The sequence below is a fragment of the Tribolium madens genome, unplaced genomic scaffold (genome assembly GCF_015345945.1).
Source record: "Tribolium madens isolate multiple individuals breed KSU strain unplaced genomic scaffold, Tmad_KSU_1.1 Scaffold_96;HRSCAF=242;Tcas5.2_LG5, whole genome shotgun sequence".
Taxonomy (NCBI): Eukaryota; Metazoa; Arthropoda; class Insecta; order Coleoptera; family Tenebrionidae; genus Tribolium; species Tribolium madens.
This window is the reverse complement of record NW_025401068.1, coordinates 6,750,658-6,773,751: the sequence shown is the minus strand read 5'-3', so window position 1 is coordinate 6,773,751 and position 23,094 is coordinate 6,750,658. Positions and strand designations below refer to the sequence as shown.

General features: G+C 38.0%; 1 protein-coding gene across 4 annotated transcripts in view; it reads left to right on the top strand.

Moving 5' to 3' along the window:
- LOC123012958 (ras-associated and pleckstrin homology domains-containing protein 1) overlaps positions 1-17,755 on the top strand; it is a 39,530-nt gene extending 21,775 nt beyond the window's left edge. The window contains exons 1-7 of one of the 4 annotated variants that reach the window (XM_044411205.1): positions 6,657-6,976; positions 12,534-12,738; positions 12,792-13,030; positions 13,083-13,317; positions 13,370-14,307; positions 14,356-14,697; positions 15,596-17,755. In XM_044411205.1, the coding sequence (XP_044267140.1) occupies positions 6,815-6,976; positions 12,534-12,738; positions 12,792-13,030; positions 13,083-13,317; positions 13,370-14,307; positions 14,356-14,697; positions 15,596-16,822 (3,348 nt within the window). In that variant the 5' untranslated portion in view covers positions 6,657-6,814 and the 3' untranslated portion in view covers positions 16,823-17,755. Of the gene's footprint in view, positions 1-6,656; positions 6,977-7,373; positions 7,515-11,842; positions 11,990-12,533; positions 12,739-12,791; positions 13,031-13,082; positions 13,318-13,369; positions 14,308-14,355; positions 14,698-15,595 lie in introns of those variants that run through there. The other 3 variants (XM_044411207.1, XM_044411208.1, XM_044411206.1) reach the window with 3 other exon arrangements.
- The last annotated feature ends 5,339 nt before the right edge of the window (positions 17,756-23,094 follow it).

Sequence of the window (23,094 nt, the reverse complement as noted above, 5' to 3'; positions counted from 1 at the left end):
GTATTATTTGTGATATAGTTTGATGCTTTATTTCAGCCTAAAATTCGGATTGAAGAAATTATTTTTATAAAATATTAATTTCGAATTAATTCTGTATTAAAATCGATCAAAATTCAATTGAAAATAGCTCAAATTGCTTTATTTCAGTCTAAAATTGGAATTGAAGCAATTATTTTAATAAAAAAACATTAGTTTTGAATTAAATCTGTATTAAAATCGCGCAAAATTGGATTGAAAATAGCTCAAATTGCTTTATTTTGGTTGAAAACTCTTATTGAAACCAGTATTTGGTTATACACATGGAACGATTTGTGAACTGACTCGAGCGATGGTATGGATCATCCTCGGATCCAGCGTCGGCCATAAGTATCAATCAGAGTCTCATAAGATCAGTCTTACGCCTGAAGAACTCTTCTAAAATGGGCAAACTTTTGCAAATGCACATTCCGCGAACTTTTATTATCCCCGAAGGCAATATTCTTGTTCGTTGAGGCAAAAGCAACCCGACGTAGATTTGTTGCACCGCATGCAACAGTGAAATTGCAATTTGGGGTTGGATACGGCCACTAATGAATGTTCTTCGGCCGCATCTTGCTCTAAACCGGCGTTTATTTATCGAAGAGGTCCCGACACGGTCTATTCTTATCTATTGATTTATGGTTTTTATGGGACGACAACTGGATTTGTACCGGAAAGCGATCAATCAAAACGGTTTTTTAATTAAATGAAATTCCTCAAGTTCGAGTGTGGAGAGAAAAAAAGAGTACAAAGATACGACTCGGTTTGAAAAAGATGAAAAGCTCGGGAACAAATTCAGAGGGAAGTTTAGTTCTTTTTTACAAAGCTCTGTTTCGTTATTTGGGCATTATTTCGATATATTTATGCGGGTTTTATGTATGAAAAGGATGCTGTCAAGGCGAATAAATCTTTCTGAGGGGGAGGAACACTAGAATCGTTAAGTGACTCGGAATTTATAAACGCCAATAGAAAAATACAGATAACAATAAGTGGTCGAGCCGGAATTTATAAGCGGATTTTTTCAATTCAAATGTAATTTTCGCGATATGGAAATTTACACTTTTATGATATTCAGATGGAACTCTGATTTATTTCCCATGCAAAATAGAGGGGAATTTTAAACAGCCAAGAGAAACGAATGCATTTATTTTTATCAAAAACAATATTAAAATATATCTTCAAACATAAATTTGCACTTTATTCATGTTGATGTTTTAACAATACCATAGGTAATTTAAAATGATTTTTCTTGTCTCATAAGAAGTTATTTAACTTTTTACATTTTAATTTTTTATTTCCTAAATATTATGTTAATAATTATTCCAGTATCGTGATTTATGAAAATTGGCACGATGTTAAATTGTAATCATTTTTGTAATGTTTAAGTTCATTTAATTCAATTTTTATATGAATAGGCCTTGGTCTAAACATGTTTTTGCAAACTTTTCAGTGATAATGTAAAAATTTAATTTGACACCAGTTTTGTCTATAACTATTACATAATATATTTTGGTTTGAGATACGATGACTATAAAATGCAATTTTATATCAGCCATAGCCACCTGAGATGCAACATGAAAAATGCATTAAACTTTACATTGTATGATCTTGCATCGCTTGTAAACATGTATCTAGGAGATAACTGAATAAATAAATATTATCTAACGACAATTTGTTCCAGAAAGATATGACTTTTACCATTCTATTTAGATATGTCAATCAATACCCTCGATAACAAGAAAAAATTCGATTAAAATTACATCAACATAAATATTTGCCAATTGGTCTAATCAGCAACCGCATTGCGTCATGTTGGACAATTCAACCCTAATTACAAAAATCGTGTCACGAATTTAGAGCCTCCCCCGAACTGTACATTATTCAGTCCCGGAGTTTCCGGAGTAAAATGCGGACGCCTAGTGTTCAATCTTCGAAGCTCTCAAGTCGCCTGCAGTATACCCAGATTGAGTTTGGTCGTTCGCTACTAGATAGCGCTGTTCGTTAAAAATTCGTTGGAAATCCAATTTAGAGTCACATATAATTAATTTTCTTAAGTGGCCAATTACGTTTGGATTTAAACAACAGGTGCTGGTCCTGTCGGATTTTGTAACAAATTGCTGCAAAATTTGGATTCTAGGTGATAATCAAGTGTGCGCACCTGCGCCAGGTGTTGCCTTCTCAAACCTGTCTCCGATTTGTGCGGCGGGGGGCGGATATGCACCCCCGGATGCAAATAGACAGGTGGATCTTACAACAGATCAGATAAGGCGTGAGGATAATTGAATAAACGTTCGCATATTTATAAGTCAATGTGTTTGCCATCTGCCGCGAAAAAACTTAAGCATGTGGAAATGTAATAATGGCTCCAGGGTCGCGAAATGGCCCGACGGAGGCGTGAGATTTCGGCTTGATTTGAGTGATAAAGTTGCATTGCGTATGACCCAAAAGCACTGCAAGCGATGCTCGGATGTAGCAGGAAGCGAACAAACGGCTCCGGAATATTTTATCAATAGTCGTAGGTTCCTGCGGCCGTGCTTTGCATAACAAGAGTCAGGTGCATGGATACAAATTACACAAAGAGGCGATTGTTTTTGGATGAGATGCATCGCGGCTTTGAACTTCGAACGTTCTATACTGGGGGTGGCACGTGCTGAGGGCCTGAGATCACACACCAGTTTTGCCAACAGTTAGCGATAAATATGCGAAGATTTATCATTTATGACATCCGGCGTTTGTTCGGTACCGTTAGAATACGAATTTTTGATTAGACGATGCAAAAATGGACAGTTCCGGACGATGAACCAAAAGTATGTAGGGGAAAGTTGCCTAAATTGAACTCGAGAGACAGTGGTGCAGCGAACAAAATCAGGCAGAATTATTTTGTAGAGGTAATAAAACTAAAATTATATTTTACAAACAACCAAATTAGACTTCGAATCTTATGTAGGAGAGTACAATTATTATCGATGTTGTCAACTAAAGAAGATTCACAAATTTTTACTTTTTTTATCTTGTAAATTGCGGCAAAACTGTACCTAAAACGTATAATATTATATGTAAAATGTTCTGAGATATACATAGATTGGCGTTGTGCAAAATAGTTTCAAAGTTATAGTTGAATTAATATTTTGAATAATTTTGATTTTATCAGCAATTTTCTCGATAACTATTTGATGTAGGATAATCATCTTATTTCTATGTGATAAAAAATTATTTGCTTTCCAACGGTACCAAACAAAAAGGACTAGTGTCAATAATTCTGAAGTTATTAGCAATAAACCGCCACAGGTACCGAAACTCGCCCAGAATTTTGACAAAAATCGAAAAAATTAAAAACGAGATAATATGCTATTCAGTCGTTAGAAAGAAATGCATCTCTTATGAAGAAACCGATAAAAGTAAAATGATTTCTAAAATATTGAGACCAACTCAAAATTGTGATAAGAAAATTGGTAGCAGTTTATTTCCCGCAAATTTTGTTTGTGTTTGGCTTTTGTTACCAGAAATTACACTATTTTGACTTTTATGAATTTTGTCTTTACTTCTGCTTGATACTGCTTTTTGAATACTACCTACCTGATATTTAACAAACTTCTATTACAATTGTACTATTGTGTTCAAATATTGACGGTGTTTTTTTTATAACTTATGCTTTCACATTATTCAAGAATTGTTGGTACCGAATTAAATATTCTTTTTTTTCTTTACTTTCGTCACGTTTAGAAACATAGTTATAAAAATAAATCAAAAACAGCAATTGTCAACTCTTTTTATTGAAACTACCTACCACAAATGAATTTCTAGTGGGACTAACATTCAGGTTATTTGACATTTTATTCAAAAAGCATAATCATATCTGGTCGTAACACTAAAAAAATTGTAAATTTTGTTTGGTTTAATTGTAATCAAAATGGTATTGAAGAAAGTTGTTTTTATGGGGCATAATATTTTTTTTATTTTTTGATAAAAATTTGACCAACATTACAATCAGCTCTCCCCTAGTTAGGGTTGCTTGAGATTTATTCGGGCCTAATCACGAAAAGAGGCTCATGATAGGTAGTAAAATATTGTTTATGGCTAGTTTATCACTCGAAGGTAAACAACCTCGTAGTCAAGCTGGAACCCTATTTTTGTGCACTAAACGATTATATTCCCGTCGTTACCACTCGGAAAATAAACAATAATTTACAACAAAAGTGATAAATTACATAAATAACGCTATCTTTGATCTCTCCAATTTAAACCTTCGATACCCATGACAAGCAACCATCAGATATGGTAGCCAAGCATATTAAAGGGTCATAAATCCGAAGAGTTCGATTATCTATCCTTCCAGGCTTCCAAAGCTAAACACCAGAATCGATATTTCTATACATCAACATAAATCACGTTTGTTTCTATGCTTAGCCCATCAGGAGCACGTGCCACCGCTATGCCTACACTCCTCGAATAAATCAAATCGAATTTAGATAATTTGCGTTCGTTTATAGTTAAGATGGGAAAAACGTGTTCTGAGTGTTGACACCACTTCCTTAGCCGGCGCTCGTAGGTGAGTCTTAATTGGAAGGGTGGCTGCGATGGCCCGGAACAGATGTTGCTCCACTATCGGTGTCCATATGGCCCGGCAGCTGCCGAAGAGATTGGGACATCGCGGACGAGACGAAGAGGGGGAGGGGGGACAGGTGGCGCACGTTTAGGGCTCGTGCTTTTTTCCTCCAAGCTAGGAAAAAATCCTCCGATTTTGAGACTAATCAGAACGATGCTAGCACGTGGCAGGTGAGCGCGAGCAGATGCAACTCAAGTGGACCTAGATCCGGTCAGCGAACCGGCTCGTTACGTCAAGTTTGCAATTTTTACTAGATGGACTGCCGCGGGATAAATCTGCGGTTCATTGTTAATGTACTGCTTATGGCAAAGAGGTTTTTACCGATTCTGGCCGAGGCAGAAGCGTTATGTGACCCACATTTTAAACCTCTCCCACACATCTTGTAGCACCAATAAAATATGGATATTTACTCACGGAGAGCGCATTGTATGGTGATTTAATGTGGCACTACTGTGGACGCCACAAAACGCATAAATGCATTCAAATCAATAAAAATTTAATACAATTTGTATTTGACGCTTACTTTTAAATCATTTTGGAATGCTCAAAAGGAAATGGCCGCAAGCACAAATGAAAAATACAAGAGAAAAAGGGTATCCAACTTGAAAAATGTGTGAACTATCTGTGAAATATTCTATTATAGGTCCACTTTAATATTCACCTGCGTATTTTCGTAAAACAGCTATTTATTATTTCATTACATTTTTCATTTACAATTGCATAGATGATTTTGTGTGATTTAATAACAAGTTATTTATAACAAAAATGTTAACCAAGAAAGACCTAGCTTGAATTAGACATTATGTATAATTTTTGACTTGATACCGTAAAATCAGTACAGGTACCTACCGAAATTATGTTTCTTTTATTTTTATGCTATATAAAAGCCACAACATACCAAAAAAGACTTATTTAATTTTTTTTAATATAAACAAATTATATATTTTATGTTTTGTGTTTAATGAGTTTAATAAAGTTTATTTCCATCATATGTTACATATTTTTAAGGTGTCAAAGTACCTCCCAGGCTAGCATAACTTTTTCAACGTAATTACAGGTACTGTCAAAATAGTCCGAAGTCGGGGTATCTTTGACACCAAGTTTTCATTTTTTTTTTTAACTATGATTTTAAGTTTGTTTGTTGAAGCAGAAGGATCAATTTCTGATGCTAATTTTTTGTAAGAAAATATTGCAACAAATAAAAGAGTTACATTAACAAGACCTCTCAAACTATGTCAAAGTAACCCCGTTTTACGGTCATTTTGAATTGAAGTTATGCGAAAAATTCGACATTTTTTTATGATCTTGATAAAACATATATCTTTTTATTTATTTGGGCCTCCTGTGTAGATTTTTGCGCCTCGAATTTGGGCTTTTTTGTGACGAATCGTTTTTTGGCATACCCACATCTTTTTATTTTTGTTCTGTCTTCGCTGCCGTCAACTTGTCAACGTCTAGACTGAAATCTAATAAAACTGAGAGTCTAGTGAGTCACTACAAATCGTTCGGAAGTAGTTCCAGTGCCAAATTGCCGACCAAGTTTTTTATTAGTCATAATCACGGTCTAGTGGATCCGGCACGCGTGGTGGCGACCTCCCCTAAAGAACCTAAGGTTACAATGGTCCCCTCTCGCCTCAAACTGTGCCATAATTGATTGAAAGAAACCGATTTATTGATAACAAGAACTGTAACTTATCGTTTGCTTCACCGAGATTTAAAATTAGAAATTCATCGCGTTGGTTAAATTGTTAGTCAACTTATACGCAGAGCTCATTCATCTTGGAGGCGACTGTACTCAAGCCCCATTTCATTGTATTCAATTAGGATTTATACAGGTACGAGCCGCCCAGCAACTGTTTTTCGTATCTTTGTCTTCGACGTGGGGCAAAAACCTTCCATCTATGGTGCATTTCGCTTTTCTACCTTTACTTGCACGTAAATCATGGAGGCGTTGATATTTCCCGTCCTCCTCCATCTTGTTTCCCCGAGGTTGGATTGTCTCCCTCTCGCTTGTTTTTCTACGACCACTGCGACCAGGTAAGGTGTGTTCGAGAGGTAACAGCACATGGTCAAGAGATTTTCATTAGTCGACCAGCAGCTGCGTAAAGAATACCTTCTTTCGCTCACACTACAGTTACGTGAGACCGGTAATAATAATTATTAAATGCGGCCTAGTTTGGTGTAGTGACCATGTTTTGTGGCGGTAGTTTTCGCACAAAAACGGTGGAAAAAAACGATGAGTATAAAATCGTCACGATGAACAATACTCAAATCAAAATTTTTCGCTCGTTGAGCTTGTCGAAGGCGGACAAACCGCGGAGGATCTTCGTCTTGCCGCCGAAGGTGCCCATGGTAAGTCCACACATGTGGCCATAAAACGCTTTATGGCCACGCTTTGAACTTAAGACCTGGCCGCCTCCAAGGCTGGAACATTCGCGGATAATATATGTTCAAGTCTTCCAATTGTGATGATTCGGTTCCCCTCTCCAGACGCGAGACTTAAAATATCCAAAAGCGCGTCCCCTTCAAACACCCGCACCCCAAATTCCAGACCCGGACTTTGTATAATCTGGCTTTTAACCGCATCCGATTTAGTAATTGAGTTTCCTCTGGAAAAAAGATCAAGGCTATGAGCGAGCGTCATTCGAGGCGTTATTTTCGAATTTTTCCCGGTAGTTGGTGATAATAGAAAAAATCAACAATCGCGCAATCAGCTTCCTCGAGGACGGTCCTGCTGACTAACACCCATGCGGTGTGGCTTATGATGCCTCAGTCAGTTAACAAATGCCGAACGAAACATGTGCTAGTGCTGTGACTTGTGAAGGGTGCTATGTCGTGGATAAGGAGGTCCACCCGCCGAAGGGCTGACGATTCGGATTCAGATGATTCGGTATTTTTGCCCTTTTTTCACATAGTTACTCTATTATTGTCGCGACCGGAATTCCTTCACTTATTTTTATTGACCTTACGTGAACATGGCGATATTTACTCGTTATCGGGCGCCGGGCGTCTGTTTCCTTTGTGTGAGGCAATTTTAATAAAACTGAGCGACCCCTTGGACGTGTCTTATCTCGAAAAGGGGTCTCCAAATATTTTTCCAGTGCATGCCTTGTCCGTAATTATGTTAAATGAGCGATGAGTGTTTGTAATTTACATTTGTAAGCCAGATGAGATGTGTAAATTGACAACAATGGATATAGGTTTTAATTGCTGGGAGATCATTGACAGATGTTCTTTACGAGCCTGCCTTTTCAAAGAAACATTTTGAACAAATAAAGACGAACGAGAGACATAAAAGAAAGTATCGCAAACAGAGACCTGTTTTCGGTTTTCTTTCGGATGCACAGAGGAAAAAATGGAACACTTTGTGGGAAAACATCTGGGGAGGTATTATTTTATGCAGCGAGTTTTTCTGGGAAATTTAATTCATTTATTTATCTTGCATACTATAAACGCGCATTATTTACACAAAAAAAAATCTGCTGTCTATTAATATACAGAAAGTGCATTAACTTTGTTTCAAATAAAACTTAGTTCAATACCGCCCATCAAGCTAAAAATCATTTCCTTTCACTTTTGATTAAATCTATTCGGATTTTGTTTGAAATGTGATCACTTTCTACCCCAGCGCGGCAATTAATTTTATTCTTTTTTGCTAAATGGCAGAAATTGCGTGGTTTTGAGCTAGAAATAGGATCATGTGACCTTAGATGCAGTGATATATAGTTATGATATGGTTTCAGCTTGAAATCTCCTTAGTTGTTCAAAAGAAAAATAAATTATTCCGCTTCAAAAAGTCAGATTACGGTGCCAATTTTTGGGGGGAACGTTTGTTTGCGTTGGTGATAGAATTTTACATTAATGTTTGTAGAATACACTAGATTTTTTTTATTCAAATTTATTTTAAATTTGCTAATTTTGAAAATAAACATTTCTTGGATTTTTTAATGTTAGAACTCTTAAATCACGTGAATTAAGAAACCGATTCAAGTTTGCTTTGTTACAAAATGTACGAAAAAGTGAAATTTTTGTAGCAAAGTTGTTGAAACCTGATGTACAAAGAAATTAGCAAAATAAAAAATTATCCGCAGCATATCTTTCGTAAGTACAAACTTAAAAATTTATGAAATTTAGCTGAAATTGCCTGAAATGTTCCGTTTTTAAATGTTTGAGTAGTTTGTAATTTTAAAAAATACAAACTTCATACTCATGCTCACTCACTGTTGATAACGCTTATCTCTTCCTATTACTTATCCGTTATTGTGTGAGATAATAAAACTACAACAACTCTCTGTTTAAAAAATGTATCTATTTGGGTGAGAACTCCGTCTCAAGTAGAATCGATAGTCTCCTCCCATCTTGTAAATATCCCGTTACTGCAGCAAACAGTCGAAAAATCCCTCAACCACCCCCAGGTTCCCCTCGTCGATGACTCACCGTCTGCATCAGGGGAGTCTTGATTACGACATTTACCCTTTAAAACCGCCAGCGATTTCCCTCTTTTAGATCTTGCAGTCATTTCGTCACCTTGGTGCACTTAATTAAATTAAAGTAACCCGCATAGGCATGCACCACACCCCATGCGTGTTCGAGTCTAGTGTCGCCAACATGTGCGCTCTTGTGCAAGGTTCAACGGATTCGGTGTCAAGGCAATTATCGTAATAGACCTTTATCTAAGTCCGAGTATATCAATTGGTCTTTATTAGTTTGTGGGTAGCCAATTAGCCGCCTCTTGATTTAAAGGCGCAAAACGCGAGAAGAGACTTGGGTCGACGTCTTGGCGACGCACCAAAATAGAACTCGGGAGGGTTACAGTCGCCAAATGATCGGAATTAGGCGCGTTTTCCGGACTGATGGCGCTGTCTTTGCAAGAGTAAAGTCCAAGTGAAACGCGAGTTTTTGCAACGACGACATTGGTATTGCATAAGTCGGGTGGATTTCCTCGAGGAAACATGATTAATTGGGAGTTATTAGAGCGGATAATGACAAAATGCGGCTAATTTCTCATCCAACTTGTTTGAAAGTTTTTTCATTAAAGTCCAAAATTTTACTTTTGCGGGATGGCACCTGCGAGGTCAGTTGCTGCTTTAATGCAATTTGCTTGTAGCAACTGTACACCACGAACTCTTTGAACCATTAAATCGAGTTCAGTTACAACGTCCATGGGTTTTAACGCGATTATTGTCGTTATGGTACATTGCCCTAATGCCATGGAAAGGTGTTCACGAGATGACGAACGCAATTACATTGGGCCGCCGACTGGAAAACTCTTCATTTACGATCGATAACACGACATTTATCCGCCCATTTGTTTTCTATAACTGCATTTGTGGAGCAACTGGTGATAGCGTCGGTGGCCTTCAATTCGCCAAAGATACATAACGAGATATATTATGATAGTAAACATGACATTTAAAGCTTCGCTTGAATAAAAATGATTATTTTGTCATTACAATTTTAAGTTTTCTGTTTTCTACTCGTGGCCGTGCTGTTTTAACACTCGTTTGAGTGTTGAAATGTTGCTGTGACAATTTTGTTACTGGCTAGATCAGCTTTAAGTAAATTTAATACTTATTAACAGAAGTTTCTGTTCGATTGTTTTAACATTTTACTTTAAATGTCAAAGCAGAAGGTATTATATATATTTTTTTTGAAAAAGTGTACGACCTGATGTGACAGAGGAATAAAGTGGATTATTTGAAGTATAATTTATGGGTGTTTTTGTTATCGATTTTGCGCAAGACCTCGTTTTTGCACTAACCGAGAAAATGCATTTCCACTGTTTGTCGAGTGGATGAAATTGATCGGAAGTGACGTCATTCTGATATCTTACAACCAATAAGATTATTAGTTTTTTATTCATTTCCGGTTAATTCAGTAAAAGTGCTAAGCACTTGGCACTTGAAGGCGTCTCTTATAGTTTGAAGTTCATGGTTTTGTGTTCATTTCTTTTGGCAACCATGTTGTTTGTTGCCACTAGAGTGAATAAATAAAAACTCCTTTCCGGGCAAAATTTCATAGCAAGTCGACAATAAAGCGGTTGTACACCGCTGTCAACAACTCAAGCGTCGAGTCCTTGAAACAAATTGCTTTATATCGTTTGTCATTCTGGCGACAATAACAGCAACCCTTTTATGATCCGTCCCTCGCGCTTCATGTTGGAATTTATTTTTCTAAGCGCGCGATTTCCGTTCCTAATCACAGCGTTGCATTCGAATCGAAGTGTGCATAGACCGGATGTTCTTTAATTCGTCCCTTAGGACTTCCAACTTCCGGCCGATCATTGTTACCAAAGCCAGATGTTGCTACGTTCTATTTAAATATTATTAGACGCAGATGCGATGCGACATTTTGGCGGTAATCGAATCCGATTGGCACACTTGACCCTGTGGTGGGGGTTGATGACCCTCTTCACTACTCACATTCAAAGGAACGCGGCCACAAGCTATCGACCGATTTTACACGGAACGTGGAATTCTGACCCTGAAATTGCACATGCGGACTCTAATTCATTCACTTTGACGCTGATGGGCGAGGTCTATTCACATTTTGCCAGTTTTTTTTATGACTGTTGTCCTAAATCCGGGAACGTGTTGCTCCTGGCCCCTAACAGGATCAATTTATAACGTGATTATCCTTTACGTTATCCTGAGATACGGACCGGATAGAAAGCTAATGCCCCGTCCCCTGTCACATAAACGGAAATAAGCTTTTCCTTACATCACCCGGAATCTTCCCCAGAAAAAACCACTGAAATTCGATCAAATGACCGTGACGAATGTTTGACATACGCCTGGGGTCAACGGCAACGCGACAACCACTCCTAATTAAAGGGGCCGAGACCGGACACGTGTCCGGGTGTTAACCGTAATGCCCTCGCCCTTCAACCCAATAATAATGAGCAAAATTTATAAGGGGACGCTAAGCAGTCATCATGAATTTTTTGTCACAAGTAAAATCTTTCCCAGTTTTGCTCCTCCCTCTTGGAAGTTTATAAACAGCACAATCGGTGCCAAAATTGAATTTCTCCAATCTCTCCCCTCGATACAATCGTGCAACCCTTCCGGCGAAAAAACCAACCCCAACATATATTTCGGCGAGCTTTGGGATTTTTCACCCCTCCGACGTGTGCCGATCCGGTCTCGTCCTAGTCCGGACAGGACTCGGGCGGCTGCGGAAAGGATCCCGGGCAGTGTGACGTCATACACGGAAGCATCTCTACCGTTCCGTCCATGCCGTTTTACCGGTTCATTTTCCGAGTGTGCTGTGCTAGATTACGTTTCAAATTTTACTATTACATGATCAGGAAGTCGTGGTAGATGGGTGCCACAGTGAGACATGTTCAAGGCTTGGAAATTCGGAAAGGTAATCACAAGGAAACATTTATTCCATGCACCTGTCTTGTTATAATGATATGCAAATTTTGTCAGTTTAGTAGGCCTTGGCTAGAACGGGGTGATTCACCCTCGAAAGCAGATGTCAACTTGATTCAATTACTATCCTGATTAGTGTCATGATGAGTCACGAGGGTGGTGGTACCAGTAGGTTTTTTCACAAACGGGAACACTCGTACCAACCTTTTAACCATAATCAACTTTCTTCCACAAACGTGACATTTCGACCTAAATCACCGCCAATTCGTCTTCTGTTTTTTTTTCCTTGTTACTCTACACATCGAGCGTAAAAATTTAATTGCGTGCAAAGCAAGGGTGTGAAATGACCTTAACCCGGATCCCTAAATTATCAAAAAAAAATCAATTTGAATTTAAATTTAATGAAATTCTTTTCTTTCCGTTTAGGAAGCGTATCGCTTGATGCAAATTCACCTTCCTGTTTTGTTAAGTCATCCAATTCCGTTACTGTAGCGACGCTCGTGGCGTTTTTTTATTAATAAAATCCCTTTTTCCAGGGTCTGGACCCCAGCAATTCGACACAATTGCGTCCGTTGACCTCAGAGATCACTGCTCCGAGGATCGACAGTTACCGATTTTCGATGGCCAATCTCCAGGACTCGCAGGATGTAGACCTGGACGCCATCCTCGGCGAGTTGTGCGCCCTTGAAACGCAGTGCGAGAGGGAGATCGGACATGCACGGGATAGCAAGCGACTCTCAGGTGGTATTTATCATCCGGAGGGGGATTTTTTTTCTAATATAGGGGAGTTGCAGACCAAAAAATGTCACAGCACATGTCTAGGACGCACAGCAGGTCGTCTTCAGAGGGGCCCAGACTGAAATTGGACGCCGGGGAGAGCGATTTAATGTCAAAGACTGATTCAGTTCGAACGGAATCGCCAGATAATGATTCCGCTTTTAGTGATACTGTTTCGATGTTGTCGAGTGAATCGTCGGCGAGTAGTGGGGGGTCCGGGTCGAAGCCTCAAACTCTACACCTTCAGAATCTTCAGGTAACTTGAAGTTTTCATTGGGGGTCCAGGTGTTACTGTTTTGTTTTGTCAGGATGAAGCTTCAAGGGTCAAGGCAGAGAAGATCCGAATGGCGATGGAGAAAATCAAGGAAGCCAACATCCAGAAACTGTTTGTTAAAGTTTTTACGGCTGATGGTTCAGCCAAATCTTTATTAGTAGATGAGAAAATGTTATGTTCGTATGTTACAAGGTTGTTGATGGATAAGAATCATGTGGAAGCTGACCCCAAGTGGGCGATAGTTGAACATTTACCAGAGTTGTATATGGGTAAGTCTTTGTTGGCTTTAAGACGATTTAAGGTAAATTTTGCTGTTTCCAGAAAGGATATATGAAGATCACGAACTCCTTGTCGATAACTTGATGGTATGGACCCGCGATTCCAAAAATAAAATTTTCTTCTCCGAACGTCCAGAAAAGAACAAACTGTTTCTAGAGCCTGAGAAATTCCTCTTATCAATGACTGATAAGAAAGATTCTTTAGACTATGACGAACATTCGCGTAATATGCTTCTGGAGGAATTCTTTTCTACCGGATCGTCAAGTGTTCCCGAAGTTGAAGGTCCTCTGTATCTCAAAGCCGACTCCAAGAAGGGTTGGAAGAAATACCATTTTGTACTTAGAGCTTCAGGGCTATACTACTTCCCTAAGGAAAAAGTCAAGTCGGCCAAAGATCTAGTCTGCTTGGCCACATTTGACAATAACCAAATCTACTTTGGTTTAGGTTGGAAAAAGAAATACAAGGCCCCGACTGATTTCTGTTTCGCTATTAAACATCCCCGACTTCAGGAACCCAAATCAACAAAATACATCAAGTATCTTTGTGCTGAAGACCAACAAAGTCTCGAACGTTGGATGGTTGGTATGAGGATAGCCAAATACGGCAAACAGCTCATGGATAACTACCGCGCCCTAATGGACGAACTCGCTCAAGAAGACCTCGACATGTTAGCTCATGCCCGGAGTTGTTCAGTGAGTTCCATCGCGGTCCAATCTAATGTCACCACCCCCTCGCAGGGGTACCCCAGTAGTGAAGCTGGGTATGGTACCCAAAGCGAGACCTACTCAGCTCCTAGTGAAGCGAGCTCTGGCCGCCACAGTCGGGCGAGTAGTTCAAGCTCGTCGGGGTGTATGTCAGATGGGGCCCCCTCGAGTTGCGAAAACGCTTTCGATTCCGAGTTTCCCATGGGTACCATCAAACGCAAACCTAGTATGAAGCCTAGTCTTCCCCTCACAAACATAACGAGGCAGTTGAAAGAGGTAGGTGAAAAAATATAGTATATGATGTTGGTATATCATTGAGTGTAGGTGGGGGAAACCCGCGATGAAATTGATGGTACTGCCCTTCCTTCGAGTCCTATCAACTCTGGGACGCTCACACGGCGTCACAGTCGTCGGAAATCTAGCAACTCCACCGACGATTCCTCCAATTCGGGGACATTGAAAAGGCAGCATTCGTACAAGGCGAGGGGTTCTATTGAGTCTATGGGGGCGAGGAGTGGAAATTCGACTCCTTTGTGTGGGACTCCAGTGAGAGAAAGGGCGTCACCGTTTGGGGAAAAGGCCAGTCCTTTCGCCGAAAGGCCCCCAAGTGGTGGGTCAGTGAGAAGTCCCATCAGTCCTACCAACATGGAGATGCCTTCATGCATGGTAAGATGTTTAAATTTGTATTTTTCACAGACTAACCACAATTTTAAGAAGGAAAATTCAGGAGATAACTTCAGACAGGCGAGGGCCCTGCTGCAAAAGCAGCTAATTTTGCGCCCGCCTACTTATACTAAACCATTGATTTAAAAATTGTCACGGTATTGTTTTCATTTTTTATTTTGCTTTTTGTTTTGCTCTTTTGTTGATATGTTTGATAGGAAATAAGGAGAGGTTCACCGGATATCAAGCGCCTTTGTTCCAGTGCATTAATTTTTAAAAACGACGCAATTATAAGTGGCATTGTTAACGCGAAAGATAATGTTGCCACACACATAACTTCTTTAGAAAAAGTTTGAATTAGCTTAGTGAACTAAAAGTCCACAAAATCTATGTATGCAAGCAAGCATATCTTTTATTTGATACTTACTAATAGAGATAATTAAAAGAAATCTAATTAAAACTTAAGTTTCTCTTTAAAAACACAGAAAATTTAAACGGTGACAGTATCATACATTTTTAATAAATTAAAATAAGAGTTTTTTTAACATTTAGGCGCTTGTTACGTTTAAAATCAGGAGTTTTCAGCGACATTACAATTTTATCGATGCTTTGAAGTCATGGAAGCATGAAACTCCTTTGTTTTATAATTCTTTTAATCTTTTATAGTTTACATATCTTAAAATCTCACAAAATATTTGCATTTTTACGACTTTAGGTACGATATTTTCCGTGGGTTAGAAAAAAGAACATGTTTTTTTTTTCAATAAAAAATTATTTTGCTTATTGCTTAACTAACCATAAATTTGCCTCGTCGCCATTTTGTCTCGTTCAAAAAGATGTCGCTTTTGTGCCGTTCCGTGATTCCCCCAAACTCGTCTTAACCCCAATTTTTATTTTTCAGACCGATTCCATCACGTCTCTACCTCCACCACCGGAAACCAACGGTGACGTGATCACTGATTCACCCTCGTACCAACTCCCGCCGCCCCCACCAGAAGTGTACAACTCTAATTTATCGCTGGACAGCCTCCCGCCACCACCTAATCCGAACGAACTGCCCCCAATGACTGGCACCGAACTTACCGGAAGTCAATTATCGCTCATGTCCCTACCGCCGCCCCCGGGCGAACTCGACACAAATACGATCCGAAAACGAAAAGACAGCGTTACCCCCACGAATGTGTTAAGTCCCGACAGAACGCCCACGATGTCGCCCGATCAAACTCCAACACAATCCCGGCTGAATACGCCCTGTTTTAGCCCTCCGTTGTCGAATGTGGGGTCGAATTGCAGTACTCCAACCCAGCAAAACCCTCCTGTTAGTTTCAGTTTGAACCAATACGTGCAAATTGCGGCACAGAACCATGACAGAAACGAGGGTACTACGAATGGGTACCCCCAACCTCCGGCGTATGTGAATCCCCCGAACTACCGACAGTCCAACACTCTCCCGGGGAATCCCCAATTTAATAATAATAACGGTTTGAGGTCGTCTCTGAGGCAAACCTCACTGCCTAGACAGATTTCCTCCAATAGTATAGCGAGTAACAGTTCGGGCTCTTCCGGAAATTCTTATTCCTACAATCAGAATTCGCAAAACTCTCCCCATTTACAACGTAAAGTCAACTTCCAAGACTGTTCGAGTCCGAAAAAGACCATAAAGAAGATCAGTTTTAATTTGGTGCCCCAGGAAGTGCCCCCTTTGCCGAAAAAGCCGCCACCGCCTAAACGATCCGACAGTACGAAATTATCAAGTCCGAAAAAACTAGTGGAACCCCCGATGGATTTCCTCAAGGACTTACAAAGGGTGATGAGAAAAAAATGGCAAGTGGCCCAAAAGTGTAAACTGGAGCCCACGACGACGCCACACGAGGTGTTGGGGTTCCGGGATCCCCCGATTTTGCTCCCAGATTACAAGGAACACAACGTTTCGAATTGGGTGCAGGAGCACTACGGACCTAATAATGTCTATGAGAACGTTTACAGGGACAACCCTGATACTGTGGTGGAATACGCGACGAGTCCCGTTCATGTCCGAAATGAGTTCGGGAGCGGTCGGAAGCGGCCGCCACCCCCACCCCCTAAACGCAGCGAAACGACTCATCTGAGTACGCCCAAAATGCACTGATGCTGCGTCTCGTAATATGGCTTGGAAAAATAAACGCATATCATATAATGGCTTTCGCAATATCCTAGTAGAATTTTATTTTTGGGGTCGGACGTATGTGTGCTGCTTATTTTTCAAGTGATATGTCGTTATACTGCCAGCAATCCCTGCCTAATGGCTATGTGATTTAAATTTAAATGTGCCATGTGAGTTAAGACACTTAAGTTTTTGTAAATATCTCGCTCTTAGTGAATTTCATTGAAATGTCAAAACGTTTATGGTGCTTATAGTTATAAAATAGAATAGCGAAATTGTGTTTTATAAATTTTATAACCATTTTTTATCAAAATTATTTAACAATTTTTATATAACAAGTTACAGGGTTGAAGTCAGTTATTTATTTTCTTGTTTTATTTTTGTTCATCTCATTTTTTCTTTTGTATATAGTTTTTTTAATGTTCCCGCCGAGTTAGGCTCAAGTAATTTATAGTAATAAGTGTACTTTGTATGATCCCCAATTTTATAATCGTATACAAGATCTCCACAATGCCATTGTCTCATACATTTTTGTATATTTTATACCAACTTAAAAATATTTCTAGTGTATTTAGAAATATTGACTTTTAGGTACTTGTAGATTAATTGTTGTCAATGCAACAAAAACGAAATTTATATTTATCAAAAATTTAGGAAATTTATTGCGTTTTTTATACGTTTCGTGTGCAATTTTTAAATTATTGAAGTTTATGAGAAATTATATAAATTTTTCTTAGCACAAGAATTTATAAGGCGTTGTAGGCTAAATCAAATTGATATATTTTAAGTATTCAAATCGGTATAAATATTTTTTCTGGATACTAATCCTTCAAACTGAGTACTTTGTATACAGTCTACCATTTCTATATACTAGTTGTTATTATTATAGTATTACAACAATAAATATATTTAAAGAAACAGTGGCTTATCAATTCACCGCTAAATCAATAACCTGTTTGTATGTGATCTTTTCATCTACTGATAGTACACAACCTAGTCGAAGATTAAAATCTACAAAATGATTATCTTGAAAACTGATTCTAGAATCAAAATTTAGTACCTAAATGTATAATAATAATAATTTGTGGTGTGAAGACATCAAAGATATACGTATACAAATTACGACAATATCGACTAGAGGCGACCACGATAAGTGTATCGTGGAGGCGACCGTATTTTTTTATTATGTAGCCATCTATTTCCAAAACTTTCTACTGTACAGTTCTACATTGACTTAGTTCTAGTTGGGCACTGTACTTCTCATTTTAACACTCTTTTTATTTAACCTATTGGTCTATAGATGGCGCCAGAGATAATAGATTTTGGTGATTTGACTTCATTTAAAAAGTTCTCCAAAGTAATAAATGGATGTCATAAAATTGAATCAGCAAAGGATTAAGTTGAGAGTCAGGTAATTAAAAAATAATTATGCATGAGTAGCTTGTTTGTCTTTGTTTCCATTGTGAGCATCTTCAAAGTGACGTCGATCAAAGCGTTTTGTAGTTCCTAGTTTATTGAGTTTGAACAGTCTTTACAAGATCTTGTTGGTTCTGTGGAAGACAAAGCGCAATTTGAAGGTCTGGAAAATGAGTTTGCATTGTTAAGGCGTGGAAAAAAGGGTGTCTCAAAAATGGAAAAGAGATGAAGTTGATGTCTACCGGACTTGAATGACATAGTGCGGTCGTGACGTCCACCATTAATAAAAGAACAAAGTTCAACACGGCGTTATTTATCAAAAGTCATGTCGTAAAATTATTTAGTATCTTTTGTGACAAACGTCGGTTAATTTTTCGGGCGCAGTCCTTAGGCCTCCTAATGGCCAAAGTTAAGACACTTTATTGCCAGTCTTTGCTCCTCAAATATTTGCATGTCGGCGCACAAACAACACTATTGTGGACCGGTCGCGTGACAAAAAATATTTTATCTTCTCAAATTCGCATTATTGTTACCTCTAATTCAATTTATCTGACATGGAAATTGCTGTCTCCAAATCGATAAATTCCCTCGCTGTAAATTGCCARATTCCTTTTATTCGGGGAGGGTGCAGCGTTGCATTGTTGATGATGATGGATGCGCCCGGCTGACACCCTGAGAACTCAAGCAACATCTCTTGTTTCTAGGTCGGACCCCAACTGCACTATTGTTAGGCAAAGGAACACTGCTCTTATCCTCGGTGCTCCCTTTCTTCAGGCTTCGACACCACTGATCTATATTTTATTCAATACAACTATCAAATCTGATCGATTGCGGTTCGTTAGGACATGGAGAGGCTTCTAGAGGCTCGCACACACAATCGAAGAACTTGCGTCGCAAAACTTTACCAAACACTAATTCGATTCAACAAAGTTTTCATTTTCAAACAACTGGACAGCGGAAACATAAATGGGAGCTGGAACGACCCAAGAAGCAACGAAATTAGAGGAAAAAATACGAAACAACATTGGTGTGCTGCTGATCTTCTGAAGCAATTAAATTATGATTTACAATGACGAATTTAATTTCTTTAAAAAAATATCATACTATTAGTGAAACAATCTTGCTGTAAATTCTTGCAAACGTAAAATGTTTATAACATTATGAAAACCTAATTTACCAAATAAAAACATAGCTACCATAAAAATGTGCATCCAAATTTTCGTGTCATTGTGGAATCTATTGTTAGACAAGGATAATTCTTTAGTCAAGTAAAGAAAAAAATTAGAGGAATTTACATAGAATACCAACCTACTATACATACCTAGTTTAATTTTTGATGATCAATAATACGGTTTTTTTAAATCTCCTGAATACATAATTAAAATGATTTTTTTACAAATTTTATTTTATTATTAAAAAAAAAATTGATAATTTTATACAGGGTGTTTACGGTCTTGGAGTTGAAAATTGACTTGCTGGTAATAGAAGAGTGCAGAACTAGAGTGTAACAGAGAAAAAAAACTCACAGAATTGTTCTTATTAAGAATGTTATTTATTGGTACAAGGAGGATTGGCATTATTATTAGAAAGTTACATTGTTGCAACAAATAAGAAAATCGTATCCACGACAATGAAAGAGAAAATTCAGTTTATTGTTTTGACCTTGTCATCATTTCGTTTGCTTTTGTCTGAGTTTTTATCAAAATTCGAAGAACTTCTGTTAAATCACTGTTTTCTAGTAGGTTTAATCTGTTTTCTCTTGATTTTTTTTCAAATTTGTAAATATGGATCACAATATTAAAATAATAAATAAATTGTCATGATTATGATTTCCGGTGAAACATAACGTAATGGCACTAATAGCAATTGTTGTAGCCAAAGCATCTGTTCTCAAACAAATAATATTTATAACATGAATGATTTCCTTTCATAACGTAAATTTTTATTTTATATAGCGTATTAGTTTTCTTTTATGGTGTTTTATGGTGTAAACCGTAGTCTAAACCTATCATCTCTTTTATATTTCAACCTCAAGACTCTGTATATGAATATTTTAAATGTTTGTTTTTTTATATTCAATATGTAATATGTTGAATAATTGGAACAGGCAGAAAGATGCAACTTCCAACTCAAGTGTTCACTTCCGGTCTTCCGGTTGTTACACTCCAGTTGTCCGAATAAAGAAATTAAAAAATCAGTGCGTTTCTCACAGTGTCCTGCCTGGGAAGAGCCGGTGGTCATACAATGGCCGAATTAAGCCTAAAAATAAAACACAATATCTTGAGAAGGGTTATCGTATCTATATCGTCCGCCAGCTGTAACAATCGTCAATTCTAGTAGCCCTTCCGCGTCTCGTTGTAGCATTTTAAACGCAACCCTAATCAAGTCCGAGCGGACACTTCCGATTGACCAGGTACACGTCCTTGCAATCTTTTGCTTTCATTATTCAGATCGCACCTAAGTGACGCGTTCAAATATTAAAAAAATCCGGGTCGACGCCCCCGCTCCGGAATATTATTTGTAGTGGCGACCCTCGCGTAATTTGTCGATGGGTTTAATTGAATTTGACGGATCGGGGCCCGATTTTTCCGCTCGCGTTTTCCCACAACGCACCCGAATAAATAACAAGGAAACGATTGTAGGAAGTGTGGGGTAGATCAGGGTTCAAAGGTGAAAACGCAACGTACCTGCCGACTCGGGATGGGCCCGGAACCGGACTTCGGACACTTACATGATTTAGACGCCGCTAAAAAGTGTTACATACGTTTTAAATTACAATTTGAATGCCTGTCGACCGGCCTACTAAATTTGTAATTTCTAGTTCGAGGGGTGCTGACCACCTAGAAGGCTGAAATTAAAACGACCGTATTATAATGTTAAAGTGAATTTATTTCGGTTGAAGGGACAATTTTTTTCGAATTTTTCAAGTGATAGGGAGACGTTACATAAATAGCGGAACGGTAACGACAAGAAGCCCTTTAACCCTTTGGGCCACTAACAAAAAATAAATGGCCAACTGACCAAATTTTGACTCAACTGCTAGATAATAAATATTTCAATCCTAAAAAAATAAATAAACACTTATTCAAATTTTTTTATGGATACCTATTTATTTAATGTACATGTAGAGAGTGAGCAATAAATTTTGAATCAATGAAATTAATTCAAGAATGATAGTGCTATAATTTTTTTTTGTTCTTGAATTTTGCATTTTTAATGACAACTTATTATTAAATCTTTACCGTAAAAAATTAAATTCTAGTCTATCTATTGTACGAGTATACTCGTAATACTTTCAACATAAAAAATGCAAAATATTGCATAGTTTGTTACTAATTTTTATCATGATATTCATATTTAAATAAAAGTAAAAGCTTTAATAAGGCGGCAATAACTTTTATGAATGTTTTTCATTAAAATCAAAACTACAGAGAACACACTTTTACTTTTTTGTAAAAATGAGATGAAAACACAAAATAATTAGAAAATGACTTGTTCATCATTTATTTTTGTTTAAATTTACATGAAACCTTGTTTACACAGTCATTTTCAACATTTCTATTTTTATTATAGCTTTTTTTTTTGTTTTACTATTTGTGTTTGTTTTAAAGATTTATTTATTTGTATATGGAAAATATTCTATACTGGATATTTCACCTGGAGTAAATTCCGATTCGTTTCAAATCCCAGAATCAATATTATCGAACGTTATGAAAACATCTTATTTGGTCCTCCCTCGGGGCCCTTTTTCCGTGTCTAATCGTCCCTTTACTTCGTTAGGATCAGTGTTCGCGTTCTGGGAAATATTATTTCGCCGTTCATCTAACGAGTGTATTTATTTAAGTAATCGCGAACACTTGAGCCGGCAACTGCAACAATACTCCGATAATAATACAATAGCCAGAAATCATCCCTCTGTATCGAGAAATCAGTGAGAATCTGCCCCGTTTTCTCATAGTTATCCCCGTCAGGTACGGTTATCTATCATCGCGCACCCCTATGCCTTCAAGGGGTGAGTGCAACAGCTTCCCCTGGACCTGCATTCACCTGCTGGGGAGCGAACTGATCAGAATTCATGAAAAAAAAAACGGCAAGCACGACGTCAACCTGCCCAAAGAAGTGTAATGATATTTTAATAAAGACCGGTCAAGTTTTGGTATTCATGAAGGATTAACACGGAATCATAAATACGAAAGTCGCCTTGTTGATAAATGACCTCTGGTCAGAGGATTAAAATGGAATGACAATGTAATAAGCACGAAACGAATTCAAGTGTCAGGGCGGTTTCGCCCTGTATAGCCTGTTTCCTGTTGTTTCGGCTTTTCAGACATCTTGCTTTTCGGGATTTCGGGGTGGGTTTCAACGAGTTCAATGCTGAATTATAGCATGTTTGCTGTTGTAAACTACACTTTATAACGTGTTTTGATGCCGACAGAAGGTTAAGTGGACAATGAAACACGTTTTTGACACTTAGGGCACGAATGGATAAGTAACTCGAAAAATACAATATTATATTTCAATTTGGTAATACACACCAGGCTTTACGAGTGACTTTGACGTTTCAATAACTTTCGATTTTTGAAATTCTCGTTTTTTGTGACCACCAAAATATATATTTTTTGATCGTAAAGAATCGTTGCTTATTGCAATATAAATCATTAAGTTAACCGGTGATTTGGTAAAAATCGGTGTTTCTAAATTATACAGGGTGTGTCAGCAAAACTGGCGCCCCAGAGAAAAATTTCAAGTAACATGGAAAATTTGTTAAAAAATTCTCTGTCAAAAAATTTTGACATTTGACATTTTTTATGTCTTTTTATTGATTCTGATCACCTTGTATA